We start from the raw sequence: 23,648 nt of genomic DNA on the forward strand, positions 1-23,648 counted from the left end.
CGCATTATATAGTACTTAAGTTTTTTGTTTTTCTAGTTCTATGAATATGTGTGCACTATGTCATTAGTCAGGTTAATTTTCTTTTCTTTCTGCTTGAAAACTGGCCCTGAATTTCACTGGGCCACAAAATATGAAGCTTATTGGGAATTATTTTTTTAATCAACCCGCTGCAACATTGCAGAAAAGCTTATGGGTTACCGCAACCTCTGCTTACGGTCATTAGGCATCTAAATATTTTACCTTATTATAGTAGCAGGATTATATGCTAGGTTCTTGTATATTAGAGTGTCACGCAGTGTATAAAGCCTGTTTTTGTAAAACTAGAACTCTTGGGCTCCTTGATTGACATTTCCAGTAATTTTGTGAGTTTTTGTGCTCATATTTATAAAAAATTATTATGTGATCATAAGGCGTACGGCATGATGAATTCTTCTTACTACTACATGAAGTTCACTCTAGTCATATAGCATATTTCTGTGTACAGGTTTATTTTACAATATTAGAAGTATTACAGCAGCAAACCATGCTTTAAAGCAAAGGAAGAATTTTATGAGGGAGTCGGATTGTTTGTGCCACTGCTCTAATTTCTTGAACTATTTTTTTGCTTAGGAGATATTATTGTAGCACTACGACTCAGTTAATTGTTGTCATTGAACTTCATAATTGTTAATCACAGTTTCTTGGCTTTCAGCTTTGTTGGCTACTAGAGCGGTCTCAACACCAAAATAAATGCTTGAACTGTCAACTGCAAAATCTAAATTGGATTTCGCGGTAACTTTCGCATACGGTGCAGTGCCTGCCTTAAAAAGTCAGGGTAATGTTATAACCTCAACAACTGCTGAGCACGGTGTTAAATTTGTTGCAGTCGCTCTCAGGTGTTGGTAATAGTCCGTGTGCGTGAGCTGTATATTTTTCTCCACTGTGAATCTTATATCGCTTCCTTCTCATTTGCTTTAAAACTGATGTCTTTTGTTGTTGTTTTTTTGTGCTGGTTGTAATGCATGGTGCAGGTTTGAGCATATGTGGTCTGGGTGCCAAGGGGCTTCACGTTCACGGAGCAACTAAGCACATTGGGAAAGCAAAGAATTGTTAAATGCATTTATATTTATACTGTGTACACCTGCACAACTATGCTGATATATCCCTGAAACTATCGAGGCAGGGCAATGTGCAATCTGAAGCTATTGTATTTCATGTGTGAGTAAATATCATCCAAAAAAGAAAAGAGTTGCACTTATGGTTTGATTTCTATCGTGCCACTCATTTTGTGAGTGGCACCTACTTTAAAATAGCCTGCTTTCATGTGTGTGCAATCTCTGCTCATGCATATGAGAAGTATTTGGGATTTTTTTAATTAGAAAACAAAACACTGACAGAGTTGTCCATACTGTACATACCACCTGGGCTATGCATGCATGTGAAGTCTTTCATTTGCAGGGCCAGAGGTGGGTATTGGCTTTATAGCATTGCATTAGAGGGTTTAGGGGTAAAGAATCACGAAAGGGAGTTCATCAGTAGCAGTGAAAGGGGTAAAGAAAAAGTGGGTGTATACTGCTTCTTACAGCATGATCGTTACCGCAGCATAAGGCTCGTGATGGGTTCATATGCTAGTTTTATTGCTGCCTCAGTGTTAACTGTGTGAAGTTTGTGGTGTTCAAGCAGCGGGACATGGCAAGCCAAGGAACACAAAATAAACGGCAGCGAGACTGTGCTGGCCCATAACAAGGTAACCATTTCATTATGCCTCTGACAACAGAAAACTGCATGACGGGAATGAATCAGCTGCTTTACTCTCTCCAGAGCCTGTATTTATCTATATAGGTGTGAAGAAATCAGACCTTATATTATCTTCTTCATTGGTAGGAAATAAAGCTTCGTACGTCCTTTATGGGCAAACTGCATTTGAGAGGGGTTCTACTTAAATGGCCATCTTTTGCAATGTTTGAGGATGTCTCACCTCTAGACCTGGCTTTGCCATATAGCAGGCTTAGCTTCGCCACAGAACATTAAAGTTGCTTCTAAGGTTGGCTTTTTTGCATTACATTGGTGGTGTTAGGAGAATGGGTACGCCTAACAAAACTACCGTACTCTCTTCACCTTTAAATACACTCTCCCTGAATGTCCTGAATTTCTTTTTGAGGGAGTAAATGCTTGTCTCATACCCTTTTTAAAAAGGCTGCTGCTAGATTTCGGAGAGTAATGTGTTACTTGTAGGTGTCGATGCACTCCACTAGTAGTGCGTGCAGATGTTTCACTTTCTTCAAAGTAATTAGAGTTAACTAGATACCAAATAATTTTTTGTCACATCATTGATAACCATTTTAAAACAACACTGTCGGGAGCAAGTAGTGTAACTTACCGACCAATTGGATAAAATAACATCAACCGCGGACGAGCATCAGGCACTAAAAGAATTTGTGAAAAGGAAAGAACTTCCTGTTAAAAAACAGCATAAATTGGTGAGAGATTAGCTGCCGCTAGATAATGACACACCTAGGAAGCCAGGCATACCTCCTACAGTTTCACAACAGCGACGTGGTTCACCTACGAGACAGGAGATATATGATAGCTACGTCATTGACATTTCTGAATCTTGAAACGATAGTGATAAACAGATTCTAAGACGAGGCCTAACCTTCTGCCCAACGAACATTAGATTTAATGATAATGAACTTAACGCGATATAACTGAATTCGTGAAGAGAATGCGTATTAAGGAATTCTTTGCCGAAAACTAAACCTATTCAGAGCCCTCAGCACATGCGCGGTTTCCTGATGCATAGCGTAGCCCTAAATTACCTATATATTTAATCCGTCTAGAAGGAAACTTGAAAAAATAAAGCCAGCTCGAGAGATCAAAAACCTCTCTAGAACTGAAAAAGCCACTCTTGAGAACCTAGCTTCGTGAACTGATTTAGTTATCAAACCTTCAGGCGAAGGTAGCAGCATAGCTGTTCTCCCAGCCGAAAATTACAATAAAAAAAGAGGCCTGTAGACAGCTTAACAACTCTTAACACTATGAAAAGTTAAATACCGATCTGACAGAGTAGTTCAGTGAAGTCATCCTGAATAAAATTGGACATCTATTCGCCAGGGAACTAATGACCAATATTGATTACAAATTGCTTAAGCCACCAAACAAACAAGCAGGTCGATCTTACCTACTGCCCAAGATTCACAAGGTTTCCGCAGAAGCATTGTTTACCACATATACCAGAAAGGCCAATTGTTTCTAACAACAATACGCCCTCGGAAAACCTCTCAATATTCTAAACCACCTAGCAGACCTCCCGACCCAACTTCCTTCGTTTGTGCAGGGCACACCTCGCTTTCTCCGAATAATTGAGCTTATTAATAACATGACCAACCTTTCAGGTGGCTGTATACTGGTCACACTTGATGTCATGGCACTCTACACTAATATTCCTATCGATGAAAGTATCGACGCTCTCTCTGAAGTATTAATCAACAAGCCCCATCCACATGGCTCTGAAGTTTATCTATCGCTCCTTAAACTGTTCTTAACTTTAAATTATTTTGAGTTTGATTCATCCTATTATCTGCAGATATTTGGAACCAGCATGGGCACTCCATTCGCGCGCCGACTTAGGCGAATATGTTCATGGAAGTTCAAGAATCTAAAATGCTAAATTCATTTCCGGAAAAACCACTCGTATACATTCGCTATATTGACGATATTTTCATGATATGGCAGCACGGATCAGAATCACTTCAATCGTTCGTCTCGCATCTTAATAGTCATCACGGTAGCATTAAATTTACTTGTCAGTCTTCGCAGTTGAAGGTCGACTTTCTCGATGCCACGGTATCGGTAGAAAAGTTAAAACTTCCTTGTACAAAAAGCCAACGGATAAGCAACAATACCCAGATTTTACCAGTCATCATACAAGCCATTGTAAGCAAGGAATATTTGTAGGACAGGCGACACGGCTTAGAAGAATATGTAGCGATGATAATGACTACTTAAGCGAACCACATTCACTGAAAGCAACGTTAATTCAAATAAACTATCCCGTTAACTCCCTTAATATGGCCCTTTTGAAAGCAACCACTTTAAACCGCAACGATGTGCTCACGAAGCGACCAAAGGCCGTCACTGAACGCCAGCCTTCTTTTGTAACGAGATACTCCAATGCTCTTCCAAACATAAACAATGTTCTGCAGAAATATTATTCCATGCTAACGTGTAATGAACGTCTAAATAAAATATTCCCGGAGGCACCAAGGGTAACATACAAACGTAACACAAACCTCAGAGATATTCTAGTACATTATAAACTCGACAACAAGCGTCCAACACAACCACATCCTTGCTCGCGACCTAGGTGTAAGACGTACAATCGTATACAAAAAGACACCATGGTTAAAAGTACTGCAAGCGATTTTTATTTTAACACAAAATCAGACTTCAATTACTCATCTTCAAACGTTGTCTACATTCTAGAATGCTTCTGTGATAAACAGTGGGTTCCAGTAAAAACGTCCCCGAAAAAAAAAAAAAAATGTCCCTGTTTGCGAAATAGGAAAAAATGTCCCCAAGCGGGGACGGCGTTTTCCGTGGCGAGCTGCAATGATGTATGCTACAGCGCTTCCACCTGTCGGCTTAGAAATGATCAAACGTCGAACTCGCACGGGGCGTTCATAACAAAAAGAAAAAAAACAAAAACGATGGCAGTGGCAGTAGAGTGACAACGCCTCGTCTTCGCCTTATTTGCAGGCGAAATGCGAGATCACCACCGGGAGATGCTCGCGAGCGCATGGTATCCTATCACGAAATCTCTCTCCATTACCGTGATCAACGAACCATCTACCCTCCTCCTATGACTAAGCTACAACAGGTGACGTGGCGCCAGCTTCAGTCACGTACATTCCCATCCCCCGCTTTCTTATCTTTGATCCATCCAGGACTGTTCTCGCCGCAGTGCACCCTGTGTGGGGCACCTAAAGCTGATTTTGAGCATATTATGATCAAATGCTCGGAATTCCACCCTCCAGCCACTTGGCAACTCTCCGACTTCGAGCGATGGGAGGCTGCGGTGTCCAGCTCTGACCCGGCCGTTCAAAAGCGGCTGACAGACTGGGCTTTGGGTGTCGCTGTGAAGCACCAGCTTTCGGCCACAACACGCAGCCAAGAGCCGACCCGTCATTAGAATGTAATCCCTTAAGGCTCCCAAATATAAAGTTTTTCACCACCACCATCACCACCGGCTTTATTGAACCGGGAGCTTGGAGCGATGCGTTAGGGTGACAATGGTCACTACAGAGGCTTGCGGAAAGTATATCCGGAGCCGCATAAAAAGCTCAGCAACGAGGAGGCCATAGATCTAAGGCGGCTACAGACGGGCACCTTCATTAATTTACACATGATGCATCCCACGACATTCAGAGACGAGTGCCCGTAGTGCTGGAAGACCCCTACCCTATACCACATAACATGGGAATCCAGCTGACATCAACTACAAAAAATTGAAAACCCAAATGAAAGACAGTGGGAGGCTTTGCTGGCCAGCTCTGACCCGGAGGCTCAGCTCTACCTGGTCACAAGAGCTCGCAAACTGGCGAAAGCCAGTGGTGCCCTGGACTGGGGGCGCCAACCGCTCGTCAGCCTCGGCTGAAGAGGCGAAGAAAAAGATCCCCGAGCCGTTAATAAAGTTCACTCACTCACTCACTCACTCACTCAACGACCGATTAAGCCTCGGCCTACCTTCTTCAACACAGCATCTCCATCACAACCGGATGTGCCGCAAGGACTCTACACCATCATCACCGGGTCATCATCATCACCAGAAAGTTTTCGACGCAGTTCTAGAGAAGCCTTCTGTTTTGGCCGGTTCCACATCATCACCACGCTCCGAGCCGCTTGTATCTTTCTCAGCGGCTAATATAACCTAGCTGATTAGACCTCTCTTAAAGGTATCTGAACGAACTGCAGAGCTCGGAACCACGCAATGTATAGCTCTTTCACCATGCTTTTTCCCGGAGCATGTAAACACTTCAGGCGCCCAGAGGACCCAGGTCTCAAATGATGGTTATCTCAAAGCGCTGAAAGATTGAAGAAAAAAAAACTGTGCATTTGTTGTGATGTAAATTCCGGATCGCATTTTTGCCTTGGGAACGTTTTTTCCTAGCGGCCTCTTCTTCAGGGGCTTTTTCTTCCGGGGACCTTTTGCTGGGGCCGTATCTTCCGGGGCCTTTTTTCAGGGGGCGTGTTTACCTACACCTCATAACAAAAAAGAGAGGGCAGTCACTGAACATAAGGCTTAATGAGCATCGGGCAGATACGGGTAAAAATCTCCCGAAAGCAGTTTCCCAGCATTACAATCAGAAAGACCACAAGTTCGAAGAAATTAAATTATATACTCTCCAGTCAGGCTTTAAATCTTCAAGAGACAGAAAATATAGAGAGGCATATGTAATCATTAAGTTTAGAACACTGGAACCAGCAGGAATAAATATATCGAAAGGAACGTTATAATCCCTTAAATATATTCCTCTGTGCCGTAACTAGAAGGTAAAACAATCCCATATAGCGTTAATTGTAGTTTGTTCGCGGCACCTGTACACTCTACCCCCCTCCGTAGTCGCATAAGCTGCACTTGTTTTTCCAAACATGTTTCCTCTTATCACTTCCTACTTTGGTTGGCCCTTGAACCTTTTTTTTTTTTTTTTTTTCAGTGCTTGGCAGGTGGGGTTCACTGGACCTGCTATTATTCTGTTTCATTGTCCTTCTACCCACCTTGTGGAAAGCTGAGAACTGTTCCCCCTGCAGATGTATTCTTTATCAGGATCCTTTAGAATGCCTGTCCGCTTTCAAGAAAGGTGTGTCAGTATCGAACGTGCTTTAGGTGCTTACTCATCATTCGCCCTGAATTTTTTTCCTGCTGCTGCCGCTTTTATTTTTCAGGCCACAAGATCACCGGTTCCAGACTGCGAAACACATACCGAACAAACATTGTTTCACTCCTTGACCTACTTTCTTCTCCCCCACCCTCTTCTCTCCCCCCTCCCAAGCTTTTCTTCTTCGGAAGCAAAAGCGTATTTAAACCCCTGCCAGTGATGATCGCGGTGCCCAGTCGAAGACAAGTCTACTTGTCGAAACGTTGGCTCGGCTTGCGAACTGAGGCTTCCCCCTCTACCCTTTTTCAGTGCTCTTTCATACTGTATAGACATCTCCCTGTCATTCTACCCTATGCCATTGGAAGTTATACTTGAGCGCCTGTGCATCGATACAGCAAATTTACGCGAATAAAAAAAAACAATACTGCATGCACAGCCAATGTTACAGCTCGAGGAAGACACTTCCTCTAAATGCTCATACGTGTAAATAAACAACCGTTATATTTCTACGTTAGCGCGTCTCCGCTCTGCTAAAAGCCTCTATTCTGCCATATACCGTGACAGGTGAGCCCACTGCCTTGCGGACACCGCGCCAAGGTGCGTACTGCTGTAACGAAGCAACGTACTGATAACGAAATTTCTGGGCTCATTCCATTTCATTGCAGCGAGATTCAACCATATGCCCGTTTAAACACGGCAACTTTTCCAGCGATAGCCTAGAAATAACACGTCAGGCTTCCTACCTTTAGTTGTCCGATATAATTCGCCTCACTTTTTTAGTAGAACACTAATAACAACATTGGCCTTTTTAACGCAATAATGTTGAAGTTCTCCACAGATTCCGGTGTTGGTGTTGTAGACGTTGTGAGCTAAAATTCGCCCCCATGACTCTGGCAGGTGGTAATTGGCAGGTTACATGGTAGAGCACTGGTTCGTTGTGTGACTTAACGTGACCACATACGTGATATCAGGAAGTTGTGAGGAGCTACCAATTCGGGTTGCTCATTTTAGGTGGGAAGGTGGAATAAAAATCAACCTACCAATGTTCTTAGATGACGAGTCAGGCACGCCACTCCTAGGCCATGCTGGAACGTTAATACGGCTTGGTTGAAGTGGAACTCTCTATATATTTCAGGCGGTCGAACACACTATCGCGCTATAATCTCAAAAGAGGGGGTTTAAGTGTGCGTCATATTTTTTTTCTACCAGAGCATGTACGCGATTCCGTTTTTCTTTTTCTTTTTGCTCTCATAGATGCTCTTTACCTCGCATACGCTGACGAGGCGCGAAATATTTTCCTACTTTCTTTTCATAAGTTTTCACTGCCCATTTATCTTGTGATTCACCGTAAGATCCATCTCGAAGGCCGAAATTATTTCGCTAGGGCGGGTTAATATGTATCTTAATCACTTGGTAACATAAAACAGGGAAATTTTTTAATGCGAGTTTCGTCTGTGGTGGATTCCCATTACACTAGATCCACCTTATAAGCTCTAATGCATTTTCCATTATCTATCCCGCATCTACGTCTCGGTGCGTGAGTTTTACTGCTCAGTTGTTTTCTTAAGCCCCACTTGAAAACGCTAACATCAGCAACGAAAACAGACTCGCCCTTTTTGGAGGCTATGCGAGGGATAACAATTCGTCTCGCGTTCTCTACCAGATAAGCACTCACTGTAATCGATTCTTTAATTAATTGCTGCACTGGATCTCTTTGCTATGTTACTGAGCGACCTAGTTCGTTGCTTGGTGTTGTTTAACAAAACGGGCAACTCTGCCGTTTGCCGCTACCTTCCCCTTCCATCTAACGGTTTTCGCGCTTCCAGCTGCGAGGCGCTCAATGACTGTTTCCTGTTGGGTAGTTGGTTCCCCTTTAACGCGGTCCCATTTCACAAACGGCACGCGAACATTTCATCAAGCTGCTTACCATTACGCCGTGTTCCTTGTCTTAGCGTGTGCTTCGAGAGACAAAGCGTATTCAAGGCGGGAGAAAGAAAGGCGGATGCTGCCGTGTTTAATTGCCGCTGCTGTCAAAGGTCGGCGTGCTTCGTTTGATTAACAGTCCTCCTTGTGATATATGGTCACAGAGAGCAAAGGGTCGGATACAAGGTGGAGTACGGGGTTGTTGCAGCGGTTTAGCGGAGAGCTGGAAAGAAACCTCTAAGATGGGCGAAGTAGTGAGGATCGAAGTCGATACGCCCTGGCACCCTCTTTTTTTTTTCTTTTTTCTTCTCCTCCTCCTTCTCAGGGTCCCCGCGTATGTTGCTGAACGAGTAGCTTGCCCGGGAAAGGAATTGCGATTCGCGTATGTACCCCTATCGAGGTGACGAGATCTCATACTTGTCGGGAGGCCTTTGTTCGGAACCATTGCATATTGCGATCTTTGATTTACATAGTCGTGGTATAAGCCTTTTTATTCGATCCTAGCCTTCCGGCGCACTAACTGGAATAGCTCATCGATATCGTGGGTGCGTCGTTGTGTGATTCATTGACGGAAGAGGACTGCAAAAATGAAATGGAACTAGAACAGAATTGCTTCATTGTCCCGACGACCTAATGTTACAGTTCTGTCCCTGTGCTACTTATTTCCTCTTTCGCCGTTCCCTTGTTATAAATAAATTGGTTCACAGGAAGGGAAAGGCGCAGTAACTGTCACACTTGCTCTGTGGACACCCGAACCGCGCCGTAAGGGAAGGGAGGAGGGTGGGAATGAAAGTGGAAAGAGAGAAAGAGGAGCCGTAGTGGAGGGCTACGGAGTAATTTCGACCACCTGGGGATCTTTAACGTGCGCTGACATCGCACAGCACACGACGCCTCTTCGTTTCGCCTCCATCGAAACGCAGCCGCCGCGGTCGGGTTCGAACCCGGGAACTCCAGCACAGTAGTCGGGCGTCTTACCACTTATTTTCCGGATCGGTACACTCGGCATGATGGATGACGACGGAACAGAAGGGAGTGAATTGTTACATTGTTCCAGATTCTCAGTGCAAATCTCATTGCTTGCAACGGCTTTTAAATCAAGTTTACTACCTGCCCAAGTGAATCACTGTAGTACTAGTGATGTATAATTCCCGAATTGTTGCATTCATGCGTTTGTACCTTTTACGTCGGCACCGGGACGACATCCTGACTTTTCAAACGCAGCTCGCAGTAGCAGGCTTTTAATGGAATCGCTGCATGCTGTGTACGCTCAACTATTTTTATTAACGCTACTCAGTGTAAAACAGGGCTATCGCTTTACTACGTAACGTGCTGTGACCACAAATCGGCTAGTAAGCAAGTCTAGCAGCATTTTGCCATTTTTCTGCACAGGGTTGAAAAAGAAAGATAAACCTGCAGTCGATTACTTCACATTCGCATTAGCGTAAAATAAATTAAGTGAAAAAGAAAAGTTTAATTCGTCGCGCAGAGCTGTATATCTTTTTTTTTGTTGTTCGTGTTTGAGTATGTGTGTGTGGAGAAGGAGGCATACACCTGTACTGATATTTTGCAGGCTAGCTTCTTCCAGTAAAAAATAACGATAATTTAGTTCTTAGATAAACGCATAATAAATCTTTAATTTTCTAAAGATCACCAGCGGGAATCCAAGTTCTATATTCTCTTGAGGCTAATCAAGTCAGGTGTCCACAGCGCGCATTCTACGTATAACAGCACCGAAAGGCAGAAAATAATAAAACGAGGCAGAAACACACAATTGGAACAGCCATGAAGTGTTTTATTGCTTGTCAGTATTGCCACCGTGATGGAGTCCTACATCGTCAGAGACAAGGTTCTGTGGTTTTAGGTGAACATTTATGGAGCTATACCATTCATTTGCATTTCCTTTAGCAGTACTTCATGGAATTTTTTTTTCTATTAACACATAGGCGTGGGCGGAGCTTGTGGTGAGAATGGTTTTCTCTGATGTCGAGCTCTGAGACTAACATTTTGCTACGATAGTACATCAAATGAAGAGGTGCCTCGCTTATGTTGGAAATGAGGAAACACTCATTTTTTCGGACACCAGGAGGGAGACACACCATCTTTCGGAGGCGAAGGATGGGGATGAGTTACGACAGGTAAAATGTTTGAATGGATCACGATCTTGGATCGATGGCTAGGATGGTCGGAGACAAGATGAGCAGATATTTTTATGGTTATTCTTTTCCTGCGTCCCGGCAGGTACGGATATCTGCGGACACAACCCAACATTCTTTGGCGAAAGTTCGAGAGGCTCTCGATCTCTTTGCTTCTCGATCTGCACTTTTCAACTCACTGTTCGCGACGACGTCGAGTTGAGTCGTAAGCGTATAAATCCCGCTCTAACCACAGATCTGCACGAGCCTTTGAGGTGGTTCACTTTAGTTTTCATAACAAAGTGCGACTTCGTGTAGTTCGTAGTTTGTCGCATCATTACTGATCGCGACATATCGTCGACGGGTGGTCCATCCAGTCTCTGTCTGTCGCAGTCACAGTCACTCGTCATTTTGCGCACTTGAAGCCGCGCCACCTAGTTTCAGAATAAATAACAAGCAAGGCGTGCTACCATGCACACCCGACGGACAACACAGCGGAGAAATGTTCAGTACGGCCTCCAGACACTGTGATGGTCGGCCGGCGTCCGTAGCGAGTCCAGGACGGAACCAGCAAGCGACGGAGTCTGTGAGACGACGTCATCTGTGGCATGTTGTTGCTGTGCAAGTGACTGCTGCTGTTGAGGCTGGTGGTGATGGTGCGTCCTCAGACCTGTCGTGTCCGCTTGAAGAAGCGTGTCTTGGCGTTGTTGCTGCTGCTGCTGCTGCTGTTGCTGTTGCTGCGTCGTTCCGAACCCGGCCGCGTCCATCACGCACTTGAGATCGTTGCCCAGGAATTGGAAGGATGGATGGGACATGGACCCGTACAGCTGGGGGTAGAGCAGCGACGGTGGAACAACCGGCGGGCTCAGGTAGACGCCGGTGGTCGTGTGCGGCTGAGTCGTGGTCGTCGACGTTCCCGTGGACGCCCCATTACTGCCATAATACGAATGCGTGGGCAAGAACCCTCCGTAGTTGGTCGGATTGGGCAGGAAGTCGAGGCTCGAAGAGGAAGGTGACGAGCTTGAGCTGCCGCCTCCGCCGGTACCGTTGCTTCCCAGCAGGAGGGACGGCGGCGACTTGGTGACGCGAGGCGGCGTGAGCAGCGAATCGGTCTGCTGATTCTGCAAGCCGTTGCTGCCTCCGGATAGGGCGTTGACGTCGAGCGTGAGAGAGCGCGTGCTAGAGAGCGGCGAGTCCGATGAAGGTGACGAGGCTGTGCCGAGCAGCGTGGAGGGAAGGGCGGCAGTGTTCACATGGCCACCGATCGAGTCCACTGGACAGGAGGCGAGGCTGGCAGGAGAATGGCTGCTGTCCAGAAGGGCTGCGAATGAGAGCAAGAAACACCGTGTGAGGCAAACAGGAAGACATTTGTCTGCAGATGAAGTGCTTGATTGATTCCAACACAAAAACCCGACTATTGCTCAGATTTTAAAACTCTTTTGGTTCTTACAGTTAACGTAGCGAATAAACAAGGATATTCGCTGGAATACACAAGCAAATGAAAGAGAAACAACAACTGTATACATATATCACTGCAGTCTTGTTATGCACACTACCGGCTAAACACGTACCCTAGCCGATTCAAACAAGAACATTTAGATGTTTTATTATCGAAGACCTGCGCGAGATTGATTTGCAGATGAAACGAAAAGGTTTGATACTGAAGTTGCTCTAACCTTTTCTTTTTTCTCTTTTTACCACAAAACTTACGCATCAAAAATACTGCGTACTTTTTACGCCATATCAAGCTGCATTTTTCATCGCATTATGCCACAGTTTCTTCTGTAAGCGAATTCATGGAAGAACTGTTGTAAAGATATTGTCGCCAACGCGGGCTTTTATTACATAATGATGCTCCAGTTTCGAGACTGCTTTTTCATACTAAGGTGGTGCTGTGTGTACTCCGCGCAAGCTTTCTGCGCTGCTCGCTGCAATGCATAGAGTCTAGGTACTAAAGTTGAAAATGACCTCACGCAAAGAAGAAAACTAGTCGGAAAATAGGAAAAAAAGAAAAAGCGCTCGTCACATACAATCATTAAATGCATTCTCAAAAAAAAAAAAAATGTTGTTTCCTTTGATATTGGAGGTACTCATAAGCTTCTTCAAGGATCAGTATACTAACCTTTTGTACCAAATATTCCTGATGTATCTGTGTTACCGAGTCGCGCGAGTATCAAAATCCAGTACAATCCACTAAATTTCAGCACATACTCCGTACTTTGCTCAAACGGACACATTTAAATTTTCCTCTTTCCCACGTGCCACAACAGTGAAATTCACTGGCACAATGATTGACAGCACATAATGATCTGCATTTTTCATTTTGGTTTTCTTTTTACTTCCTGCTCTTGTATCTGTAATATCTACCTATAGATTTGTTCTGCTTGGATCTGTAACGTGATCTGCAGTGTGAAATAAATAAAAAAATGAATTCTAAAAAAAAAGTTTCCCTTTAATATTTGAGGCACTCATGAGCTGCTTCAAGGATCAGTATACTAACCTTTTGTACCAAATATTTCTGAGGCATCTGCGGTACCGCGTCCCGCGTGTATCGAAGTCCATTACAATCCACTAAAATTCAGTACACTGCCACCTGTACTACGTCATTCAAGGCGTACTCACAGTTGTGTAGCGAGAGTCCCGTGGCGCTGTCGGTGGCGGCCACGGCGGCCAAGGAAGAGACGTTGGCCGCGAGAGAGGTGGCCGCTGCGGCGCTGGCGTCCAGCGAGTAGCTCACAGGAACGGGCGTCGCGCTGAAACCACCGGTGCCCGTGGCCGGCGCCAGGTACGGATTGTAGTGCGGGTACGCCGCACCCCAGTGAGCGTCAGCCGCCGACAACTGCTGCAGAGCAGCTTGGGCTAGATCTGCAGAGCCAAGAAAAAAGAAAAAAAAAACACATGAGCCATTGGTGGTCTTTTTGAACATTCCCCGCATTTGTTTTTAAGGCAAAAGCCTATATAGGCTCATGGAACGAAATCCCGTGCGCGAGATTTGTGCCCGAGATCTGTGCGCGAGACCTGTCATATTCCGCGAAATGTGTTTTTGTCTAGCGTTCCCTGCAGCCATTTGCAATCCCACACTTGAATGCTCGCCAAGGAACGCCATTCGACAGGAGTGATGGTGTACCTTTCAAACACGCCGGAGAAAATGTGATCGATACAGCGCCTTTCCTTTCCTGTAAAACAGTTATATGTAGCACTGCAACGAACGCCAATAAGAGGCAAACGATGAGGGGCAAATGATGAGAGGAAGAGTAGGCTTTCGCCATTCTCCTCCTTCTAAGAGACCCTCTAATTTTTCTCTTACTCACTCGCTAGAAACCGTATGCGGCCGCACCCGGCCTCGGCGGCTGCCTTTCGATGGAGGCGAAACAAAGTGGCGTCCGTGTGCTGTGCGATGTCAGCGCACGTTAAAGATCCCCAGGTGGTCGAAATTGCTCCGCAGCCCTCCACTACGACCCCCCTTTCTCTCTATCCACCTTCACTCCCACCTTCATCCCTTCCCTTACGGCGCGGTTCAGGTGTCCACAGAGCAAGTGTGACAGATATTGCGCCTTTCCCTTCCTATGAACCAACCAACCAACCAACCAACCAACTACTGTGCCGGAGCTCCCGGGTTCGAACCCGACCGTGGCGGCTGCGTTTCGATGGAGGCGAAACGAAGAGGCGTCGTGTGCTGTGCGATGTCAGCGCACGTTAAAGATCCCCAGGTGGTCGAAATTACTCCGTAGCCCTCCACTACGGCTCCTCTTTCTCTCTTTCCACTTTCATTCCCACCCTCCTCCCTTCTCTTACGGCGCGGTTCGGGTGTCCACAGAGCAAGTGTGACAGTTACTGCGCCTTTCCCTTCCTGTGAACCAATTTATTATAGAGGCGCTTTAGCTGAAGTGACTCGTTGTACTGCTTATAAAAACTAGTAGTTTTTATGACTGCTGATTAAATCGTAATAACGCAGTATCGATTCTAAGAAATTAAAATTTGTTAAATGTATTCAGACGTTACCCATACTAAGTCACGCATATGCTTTGTTGGCTTCAATGCGTTCGACAGTTCGTAAACCTTCGTACATTACATACCAGGCGACAGAAGCAACACAAAACATGCGATGTATTCTCGTATGTGCACAATGTATCCGAAAGTGTTATCTCTGTTGCCACACTGCTCGTCGCTCGACCTGAAATCGCCGCCATGCTGGTCTTTACCAATACTGATAACGTAATGGTTTTTCAAAGTAATATAATCGTGCGCCTACAAGTCTTTTTTGGAGCCCACCACTTTGTTTTTTGCGTCCGTTAATATAACAATACCCCCCCCCCCCTCCCCCCTCTCTGCTCTCCGCTTTTTAAAAGGTATACCGAATTCGAAATCGTACGCCGCAATTGTAAGTGGCACACCAAACTTTTCCGGCAGCATCACAGCCAAATATGTCACCGTCGTCCTTGTTGACTGTGGCGAACGGTCCTACAAAGGGATATCTAGGGGGACATAACGATTCAATCATCGATCTATTTTCTTTTCGTTTCAAATCCTTTTCTTTCTCTGTCAGTGACGTGGCCGAAGCGCTTCTGAAACAGTTCATTCTCGCGGCCGTGATAGAGACCAATATAACAGCCGCTTCCTAACCCGCTACGCGGAGCGGAAAAGGCAGCCCTGCAGCCATAACCGGGGCAGAGGGGGAAGCCGTTCCGCGTATTGACTAAGCGTCAAGAGGCGATTCGTGCCCCTGTTTGCACCGAGGATTGCGCGGAAGATCGCCGCGCGGGTCCGAAGAAACCCTGTTGACCCGCGCTGCTTCGGCCCCCCTCACTTCCATCCCTCGGGGCGGTGACGGCGGCTGCCGCTGATGTCCGCGACGCCTGTTGTCCGAGGATAAGGTTATTACACCGAGACGTCTCTTCGCTCGAGGCTCCGGCACGCGTCTCCCCCGGTGTGAGTCCCCCTTCAGACTGCTGCACTGCCGTGTGTGTGTCTCGAGATGCGGTGCTTGTTTACGCTCGGTGTTTAGGTGGTGGGGATCTCCGCGGCGGTCTTGACGAATGGGCCGTAAAGGTAAACGGATTGCAAGGTTGTTCCGGTCCGCTTTGGAGTCGCCGAGGGTTGAGGTGTTGTATTACAAGGATGCGCTGTTGTCCGCGGTAAAGGCGCCGCTTTGTCAGGTGCGCAGCGATTACTGCTGGGACACCAAAGCGTGTTTCGATTACGGTTGTTATGCTACAAACTACGTTCTACAAGGCGCAGGTTGACGACAAAAACTTCTATTAGACACAAAATACGTACGCTGCACCGCTTTCATTTGCTCGAATAACGCGAGAATTATGTGAACCTTTTTGTGATTCGATTAGTGCCTGAGTTTAGCTTAGCCTTGCATGCCATATTCACCGTGTGCAGTTTAACTTCCGGTTCATGTCATATGTCATAGGACAGACCGGCATGACTTGGCAGAGCAGAGTGTACAAATTTTAGCACAATAGGTGCCGCCTGTAACTCGTCCATAACGGTAACTTCGCGATGACGTCACAAATGGGGCTTAGCGAGCGGGAAGCACAAATATAGCTTCTCAAATGGCATTTATATAACTCGACTGTGTAGAGTAGAGTAGGTCTATGGTTAACAAAAGTGGCGGAGAGAGCTGGTTTACTCGCCTTCAAGGGGTAGGCTGTCTTGTTTGATCCGATCTGCTTAGTCCATGTAAACAAACGCGGTCAGATCAGCCTGCTTCGTCACGTCCCCGAGGCAATGTCAGTGTGCTCTCTGTCTTGAACGGCGCTTTTTCCAGCTCGTACTGAACTGATCGTCACTGAGCGTAACTGCTCTTTCGGCGGTTTTGAATACAGCCTATAGGTCTAGTTCATGTAAGCTAGCAATCGTCGAGTCGGAACGACGTTGCTCACCGTGACGTCTTATCTGTATATAACATAAATAACAGCTCTGCCACGTTTGTGTGAAAGAATCTACCGAGGGCACTCTTCTGGAGGAAGGGGGGGGGGGGGGGGGGGGGGAAAGAGGACTATGTGTTAAATCGCTTGCGGTGCCTGTCTAAAAGAACACTATAGTCTGCTGTGTGAAAGCGACTGTAGAACTGCACCTGATAATCATGGACTCGCTCCGTATGAAACTAGCGTCTTGATGACTTTATTTTTAATATCGTCACCAGTTCGCAGTTTTGTTAGCATTCGTTCGTGACAGCGCGTCATGCACGTTTGGATGCCTCTGCCATGAAGCACCGAGTCTGACAGAGTCAAGGTTTATTTCCTGACGTTCCAGCTACAAATAGAGCTCTGGTTGTTTTGTTTAATTTACAAGCAGTTTGCACGCGGCTATCTACGCAGCCGATTGAAATTTTAGTGACAGGATGTATCTATCTCCTTATTCCAAAGATCACTATAAAAAAAAACTGCTCCCGATTTCTTTGTTCGCGGTTGTACTTGCTGGGCTTTGCGCCTTACCATGACAAACACGTCAGGTTTCACGAACTTGGCTGAAAAGTGTCCCGTTCAATCGTCTGACTGATTGTTATGCATGATCGTCACAGAAAATTGACCGGACCTTTTTCTTTTTCAGTTCTTTCCTCGTTGCGCCTCACCTTCCATTGTTGCATAGGACTTTGACACCTTACTCGGGCGGCGGGGAAAAGAGGGGGGGAGGCAGATGGGGTCTTTTTTCTATAGCGGGCTATGCAGATCTGAAAGTAGCACCGTTTCTTTCTTAGAGAGTCCCTAATTATCATCCAAATTGAATTTCTTGCTCGTTCCTGTTTGTTCAGACCAATGCTCTTTCATAGTCCGTTCCTGCCTTCTTATCGTTTGTATCTCGTACGGCTCTTGGAAGCATGCTATCTGCGTTCTGCTCACATCGAAGCTTCGATGCTCTCTAATCGAAATTCCGCGCGTGCGGGTGTCTATAATCTATGCTTGCAGTATTATCTTTTGTTTCCACAGTTGCCGGAGCAAAGTTTCGTACTGAAGCCTCTTAGAACTGTAAAGACCATTTGTTTTTGTTTCTTTTTTTGTTTTTTTTTTCCGCCTTAGTATAGGAATGTATTGACTGCACCTTCAAATAGCGGGGCATGAGGAAAAGGTCTTAACGCTCTTCTTGTTCTTTTTGTTTTCTTTTTTGCGCTTATGCAAGAGAAAATGCATTTGAAACCTGTCTTTAGCGTCCCGCTGCATCCAAGGGCAGTGCTAAGTGTTTCGAGTTTGGGTCGAAAACTAAGCGCGTGCGCACGTGGAGTGATAGGTGTTCCTATGGCTGTGGTGCCTACACGCTGCTGCAATGAAAGTTCGCCAAATAAGGATGGCGCAGTTGACTATATATGCCCGGAGCAGCGCACATGTGTTAGGGTTAAGCTGTGTTGGCTGATCTAGCGAACAAATATATGCTAACCTTTATTATCTAAAAGTTGTAAACCTGAATAGGGTGGAGCTCTTGCAAATAAGTCGCAAAGTAAGCTGGACAGATCTGTAGTGTGAACTGCAGCCCCACTACTGCTATATACTGCTCTTCGTCTTATAACAACGCAATGGTGGGTTAGACGCCCGACTGCGGATTTTAATGACGCGGGTCCGATCCCGGCTGTGGCGACCTGCTTTTCGATGGAGCCGGAAAGCAATTTCAGTTTCGAAAAGCAAAGCGTTTTCAGTGTAATGCCATTGTGCGTTATAGAACTCCAGGTGGTCGACATTTCCGGAGCCTTCCACTACGGAGTCCCTCATAGCCTGAGCCACATTGGGACGTTAAAGTCATTAAGCGCTTGTGTTGCATCGTCTTTCCTTTTGCCATATCTTTTGTCGCTTGGTAATAATTATCCATAATAATTACCCATACTAATTATCCAAACTGAAGATGTTAAACCAAGGCAAATCATCTTTCTCACTATAGAGAGGCAGCGCGAAAGCGACAAGAAACAGATCAGAGTGAGCTGCGCGAACGCTTTTCAGTCAGCAGAGCATCTTAATCAAAACGCATATAATATAACCTGGTGGTTAAATTACAAACAACCAGAGATGGATTAGCCAGACACTTTTTGCGGATACAGATGTCTGTCTGTTACAGAATTGATCGGCTGGCGGATTTGACGATACGGACCTTGTTGCCCGAGATGAAAAGCAGCACAGATAGAAGGCTAGAGGATGGACAACACGCAACGCTTACTAACGATCTTTATCTATCCGCGCAAAGATATAAAAACTATAAAAACATCAGCTCATGCAGTGTCCGTAATTGCACTCGTTTGAAAACAGTACCTTTCCCCCCTCTTCTTTCAGCTGTTGTCATTGTGTTATTGTTTTACTGTTCTGTAGGCACTGAGGATATGTGCGCAGACATTTGTGAGTATAAACGCTCCATATTATCTACCATTATGATATCCGCTCTTCCACTGATATCTGCCTTATCTCGGTCATGCGCCAACAAGCCCACACTTCTACATCAACGTCTTGAGTATCTCGCATTTGCATATGTGTCAGTTGTGCGCAAGATCGTTGTGCGCACGCTTGGTTTCCAGTGATAGGCATATAAGCTCTCTTTTAATCATATACGTCAAGGACCTAAAGAGCCCAGTCCTCCCCAAGCAACGGGTGCTTTCCGAGCACGAAAGGAGGTGGCGACAAGTTTCCCTGCACCCTTTGTAACATACTCTGCCTAAACAACGCGGTTGACGGGCAAACATTTGGGACCTAGGCTGCTGTTCACTCCTATGCTTTATATTTCAGCAAGTTCTGAGTGAACAATGAACGCAAGACAAGAAAAAAAAAACACACAAAACTCGCAGTGAGCAGCACTTTGTTGTTTCTATTGAAATGTCTTCAGGCATTCGTGTTTAGCTTTTTTTGTTTGTTTGTTTGTTTTTTTCTTCAGTCAGCTAATCTTGATCAACTTCGAATACTTACTCCCTGCCCTTCATCGCACAAAAGCGCTCTCTGTAGGGCTGCATCGAATATTGCGAGAATCAGAAGAGAAAAAAAATTATTCGAGGTTGCTAACATGTAATTTTTAAGCTGACTGTAAACGTGATCTAATGCACTTACCCGAACATCCATCAAGTTTAACCCGTGTTTCTACTTCTTTATTTAAGTATATATGCGCAGACCTCCAACAAAGCAGGTGGACGAAGAATATTTTGACTCACATCACTGAAAAAGCGCTCCTGTTCGGACAGCTTGCCACAGCGGCGTTATTATTCTTATCCACTGTATCGAGGACTGACTGACCGTGGTGGGCTCCGGCGCCGGGTATCCTCCTCGGTATGTCCAGTGCCCACTGCTCGGCTGTCTTCCTTCGCAGGTGATCCCACTCGCGCAGGGGATCCAGGAACGGAGGCCGCTGGCCGAATGCGCTGGCGAAGGCTCGGAACTGTTGCTGTTGACCTATGCGGAGAGACGAGGAGGGAGAGACGAAAAAGATATTCTGTGAAAACAGTAAGGTAGACCGGTCACGTGTTGGTTGGCCTACTGCACCAGTTATGATGTAAAACATATTCACGTGACGAATCACTTCTGATAGTGAAAGCGATGCTAGAACAAAGAAAGCTCCCCTTGCAGGGTGGGAGCACTGCAGGGCATAGACATACGCAGGATTTTTCAGGTAGTTTGTAAAATTGGCTGACGATGCTCCCTCTCATCTTAGCACTATATTCAAGCCGATCTTAAGCGAGTCTGCGCGCTGCTTACGCAGGCAATCAATTTAAGTGAGGGAAATAGAGAATCGCTTTTATAACCGCTTCGAAAGAATGCAACATTTGCGTGTTCCCACCGCTTTCACAATGCTGTATAATTTACGGGGTGAAAATTTACATGGCAGACGAACATGGTTGACGTAACGCTTCAGGAGATGGCGGACCGTCAGAATCTGCAGCAACGCGTCACGGTTTGTACTAAAAAATAGGACTTAAGGTGGTTCCAATGTAGCCGTGACTTTCACCTTTAAACCCACAAACGTGGATTTGACTGGTGCTGCACGCGATGGACGCTACAGTTTATACCTCATTTCTTGCTTTTGTAGATGCAAAAAGCATATAATGCCTCGAAATACTGTGTTCATGTTGGTGGCTCATACACTCTTATGTTATTACTCCAAGTTACAAACAAAAAATCTAACAATGGGTTCGAATATCCATGGTGACTATGGTCACCCGGGCTGTCATGATGACTACCTGCGTAAAGGTTTGTGAAACTCGACAGTCAACCAATTGTGAAACTCGACAGTCAACCAATAGGCTGGCAGTCGAGTCATATCGTTACCTGCTCGCATGAGCGTCATGGCATGATTTCTTGCTTAGAATGCTCTAAAAAATAAAAGACCGTCCTACAAAAGTTACTGACTTCCAGTAATCACTTTCGTGAAGCAACACAATACTATATGACGGGTCATAATTCGGCCACAAGGATACAATCAGGCCAATCACGTTTAAAATAAGACGCATAAGGCGCCTTAACTTAAGGCTGTCGAACTTAATAATAAGCAAACAGCTGCAATGCGGTGCTGTGTTTACCATCGGCTCATACGGTTGCCCCAAGTTTATGTGTCGTAATTTCAGCGCTCGACTTACTCCATGTTTGTGTCGTAATTTCTAGAAATTCTTTAATTTCTTAGAGAAAGTGATGCCTGGAAATTACTAACACATCTACTTGTGACAGTGTGAACTGTCATCGAAGCTATGCACATCAAACTGGAAGTGTCCGCTAAGCAGAAATTCAAATCATTTCTTTATAGAGTAAGTACATGATCAACAGCTGGCCAGCAGTCTAGAAAGCCTAAAAACACCCTATGCCCCTGAGTACCCTTGCTCTTATTAGCCACGGCACTCATGCGCCATGCACTTTTCAAAACAGTGCACGAGTGCATTGAAATTGTTTGTGTGATAGTTTGCCATTTCTTGCAAAAATTGGAAGAAAAAAATATCAAGTGTATACGGGAACGGTGGCAATACAAACAGCATTATGGCCATAAGAGTATGAATTATTTTATTTTGTGCTTTTGCCTGATCAGCTGTGTCGCAGGGACAGCTGATTTATTCCGGGGGACCTCCTTCCCCGCTTCCACGGTGCATATAGGGCTAAAAACACAGCTGCGAATCTTGAAGGTAGCCGAGGTATATACCGAAATAGAGAGCTGTGACGGCTACCCGTGCTAAGCTTAAATTTTGCGTGGATGTTGCGTGGATAGAGATGTTGCACGGGGTCTAACAAGCGAGTCCTAATTACATGCGTCATTTTTAGTTATTTTTTTCTTATTTAAAGTATGCCTTTCTTCAAATATGACCTTAACACAGTACAAAGCTTTGACTAACAGTATGAGACAGTATACAGACAAAAATATGCTCGAGTAGTGAAGCGCGAGATAAGAAAGCAAAGTGAACGGTTCATATTGTGACTTCTGCGAGTGTGCGCCTTCAGACATCTCCGCTAGGGGCATCGTTAGCGCTTTGGTGTCCCGACTCACGTTGGCGTGGTCACAGCACCGCCTGCCGGCGCAAATATTTATTGATCGAGTTACTTTGTTTATGCTCCACTCGTGCTGATCGTAGTAGGCGTGAAACTCGTGAGTCTGAATCTACGCATGAACCGCCACGGGGAACAGAGCGAAACTGTTGGAACGCTGAGCCAGTGAATAAGTGAGTTGCGCTAGGAGCATGGAGACCTGAACGCTTGCAACCTTTTAAGTGAGGGACATTCATATCGCTTGTTCTAACAACCATGCAAATAATCGTCTTGCTCTTTTCGCTATGAATGTCGAGAAGAGCAGGACAAACGTTTGCGGGGATCGCTCAACGTAAGTCGTAGTACTTGCTTAAGGTAAAACATGAAAATCCAGCTGCTTGGTGGAACGGGCTAGTTTCTGTGTGTAATAGTAACGTATACCTACTGTTTCAGAGGAACCCTCCGCTATTTCTTTTTTTTTTTTTTTTTTAACAGAATTTCTGAATTGTAAAGACTCTATCAACAGCAAAATAACACCTCTTTTGGCGGACATCAGAAAACGGGTGAATAACTAGGAAGCCGAATAGCTAATGTCTAATAGTTAAACTTTTTAGTTGGTATCACTGTGTTCCTGGCTGAAAAACAAAATATTTGTGTTAGGCCGCTAGTAATATGAGAATTCAGGATTTTGGATCGCGGTTAGTATAGGCGATGTGGCTAAGCGAATTTCGGTCATCGCACTTGGCTTTGAAAACCACACGTCACTGGCGCGCTTTCAGAAAAACCCGCTGGTACACATCATTCCAGGGCGCTCGTATCACGAGATCTTTCTCTCTCTCTCTCTCTCTCGTTTGAGACCTGAGTGACGGCGGGACACATAATGACACGTGGAACTTATGCCATGTAGTCACGTGTGCATATGGACGTTGCTGTTCGTGCTCGATCCGAAGGCTATAGTGACTTTAGAAAGCTGTGCGAGATAGCCACGACTTGTTGAGTCATGGACGAGGGTAACTGCGTTCCCTAATTTCTATTACTGAAGCCAGTTACATATCTATAATTGCAATAAAGCCCTAATGACAATAGTTACCAGCCCCGCCTTTCTTTTTTAATTATTGCTGTAGGGCGAAATGACGCCAAAAGAAAGCTTTTAGAAACCGATTGAACAACTTACTAGTTAACATTATTCACATGTTTTCAAATGTACGCGAACATCGAAAATGTTGTGCTGCAGAAACCATTGTTATGCTTCAAAAGGTATGGCATTAAAAAATTAAGCGTGAGCTTCACCGCAACAGATGCGGCGTGTTGGGGCAGTG

General features: G+C 45.3%; 1 protein-coding gene across 1 annotated transcript in view; it reads right to left on the reverse strand.

The window, feature by feature from the left end:
- Positions 1-10,557: 10,557 nt before the first annotated feature.
- Positions 10,558-23,648, reverse strand: part of LOC146207728 (uncharacterized) — a 46,879-nt gene continuing 33,788 nt past the window's right edge. The window contains exons 3-5 of the mRNA XM_084590080.1: positions 20,122-20,277; positions 13,535-13,777; positions 10,558-12,233 (exon numbers count right to left, since the gene is read on the reverse strand). Coding sequence (XP_084446206.1) covers positions 11,419-12,233; positions 13,535-13,777; positions 20,122-20,277 — 1,214 coding nt within the window. The 3' untranslated portion in view covers positions 10,558-11,418. The remainder of the gene's footprint in view (positions 12,234-13,534; positions 13,778-20,121; positions 20,278-23,648) is intronic.

Source organism: Amblyomma maculatum, chromosome 1 (genome assembly GCF_055883805.1).
Source record: "Amblyomma maculatum isolate TAMU_Amacu chromosome 1, ASM5588380v1, whole genome shotgun sequence".
Classification (NCBI taxonomy): Eukaryota; Metazoa; Arthropoda; class Arachnida; order Ixodida; family Ixodidae; genus Amblyomma; species Amblyomma maculatum.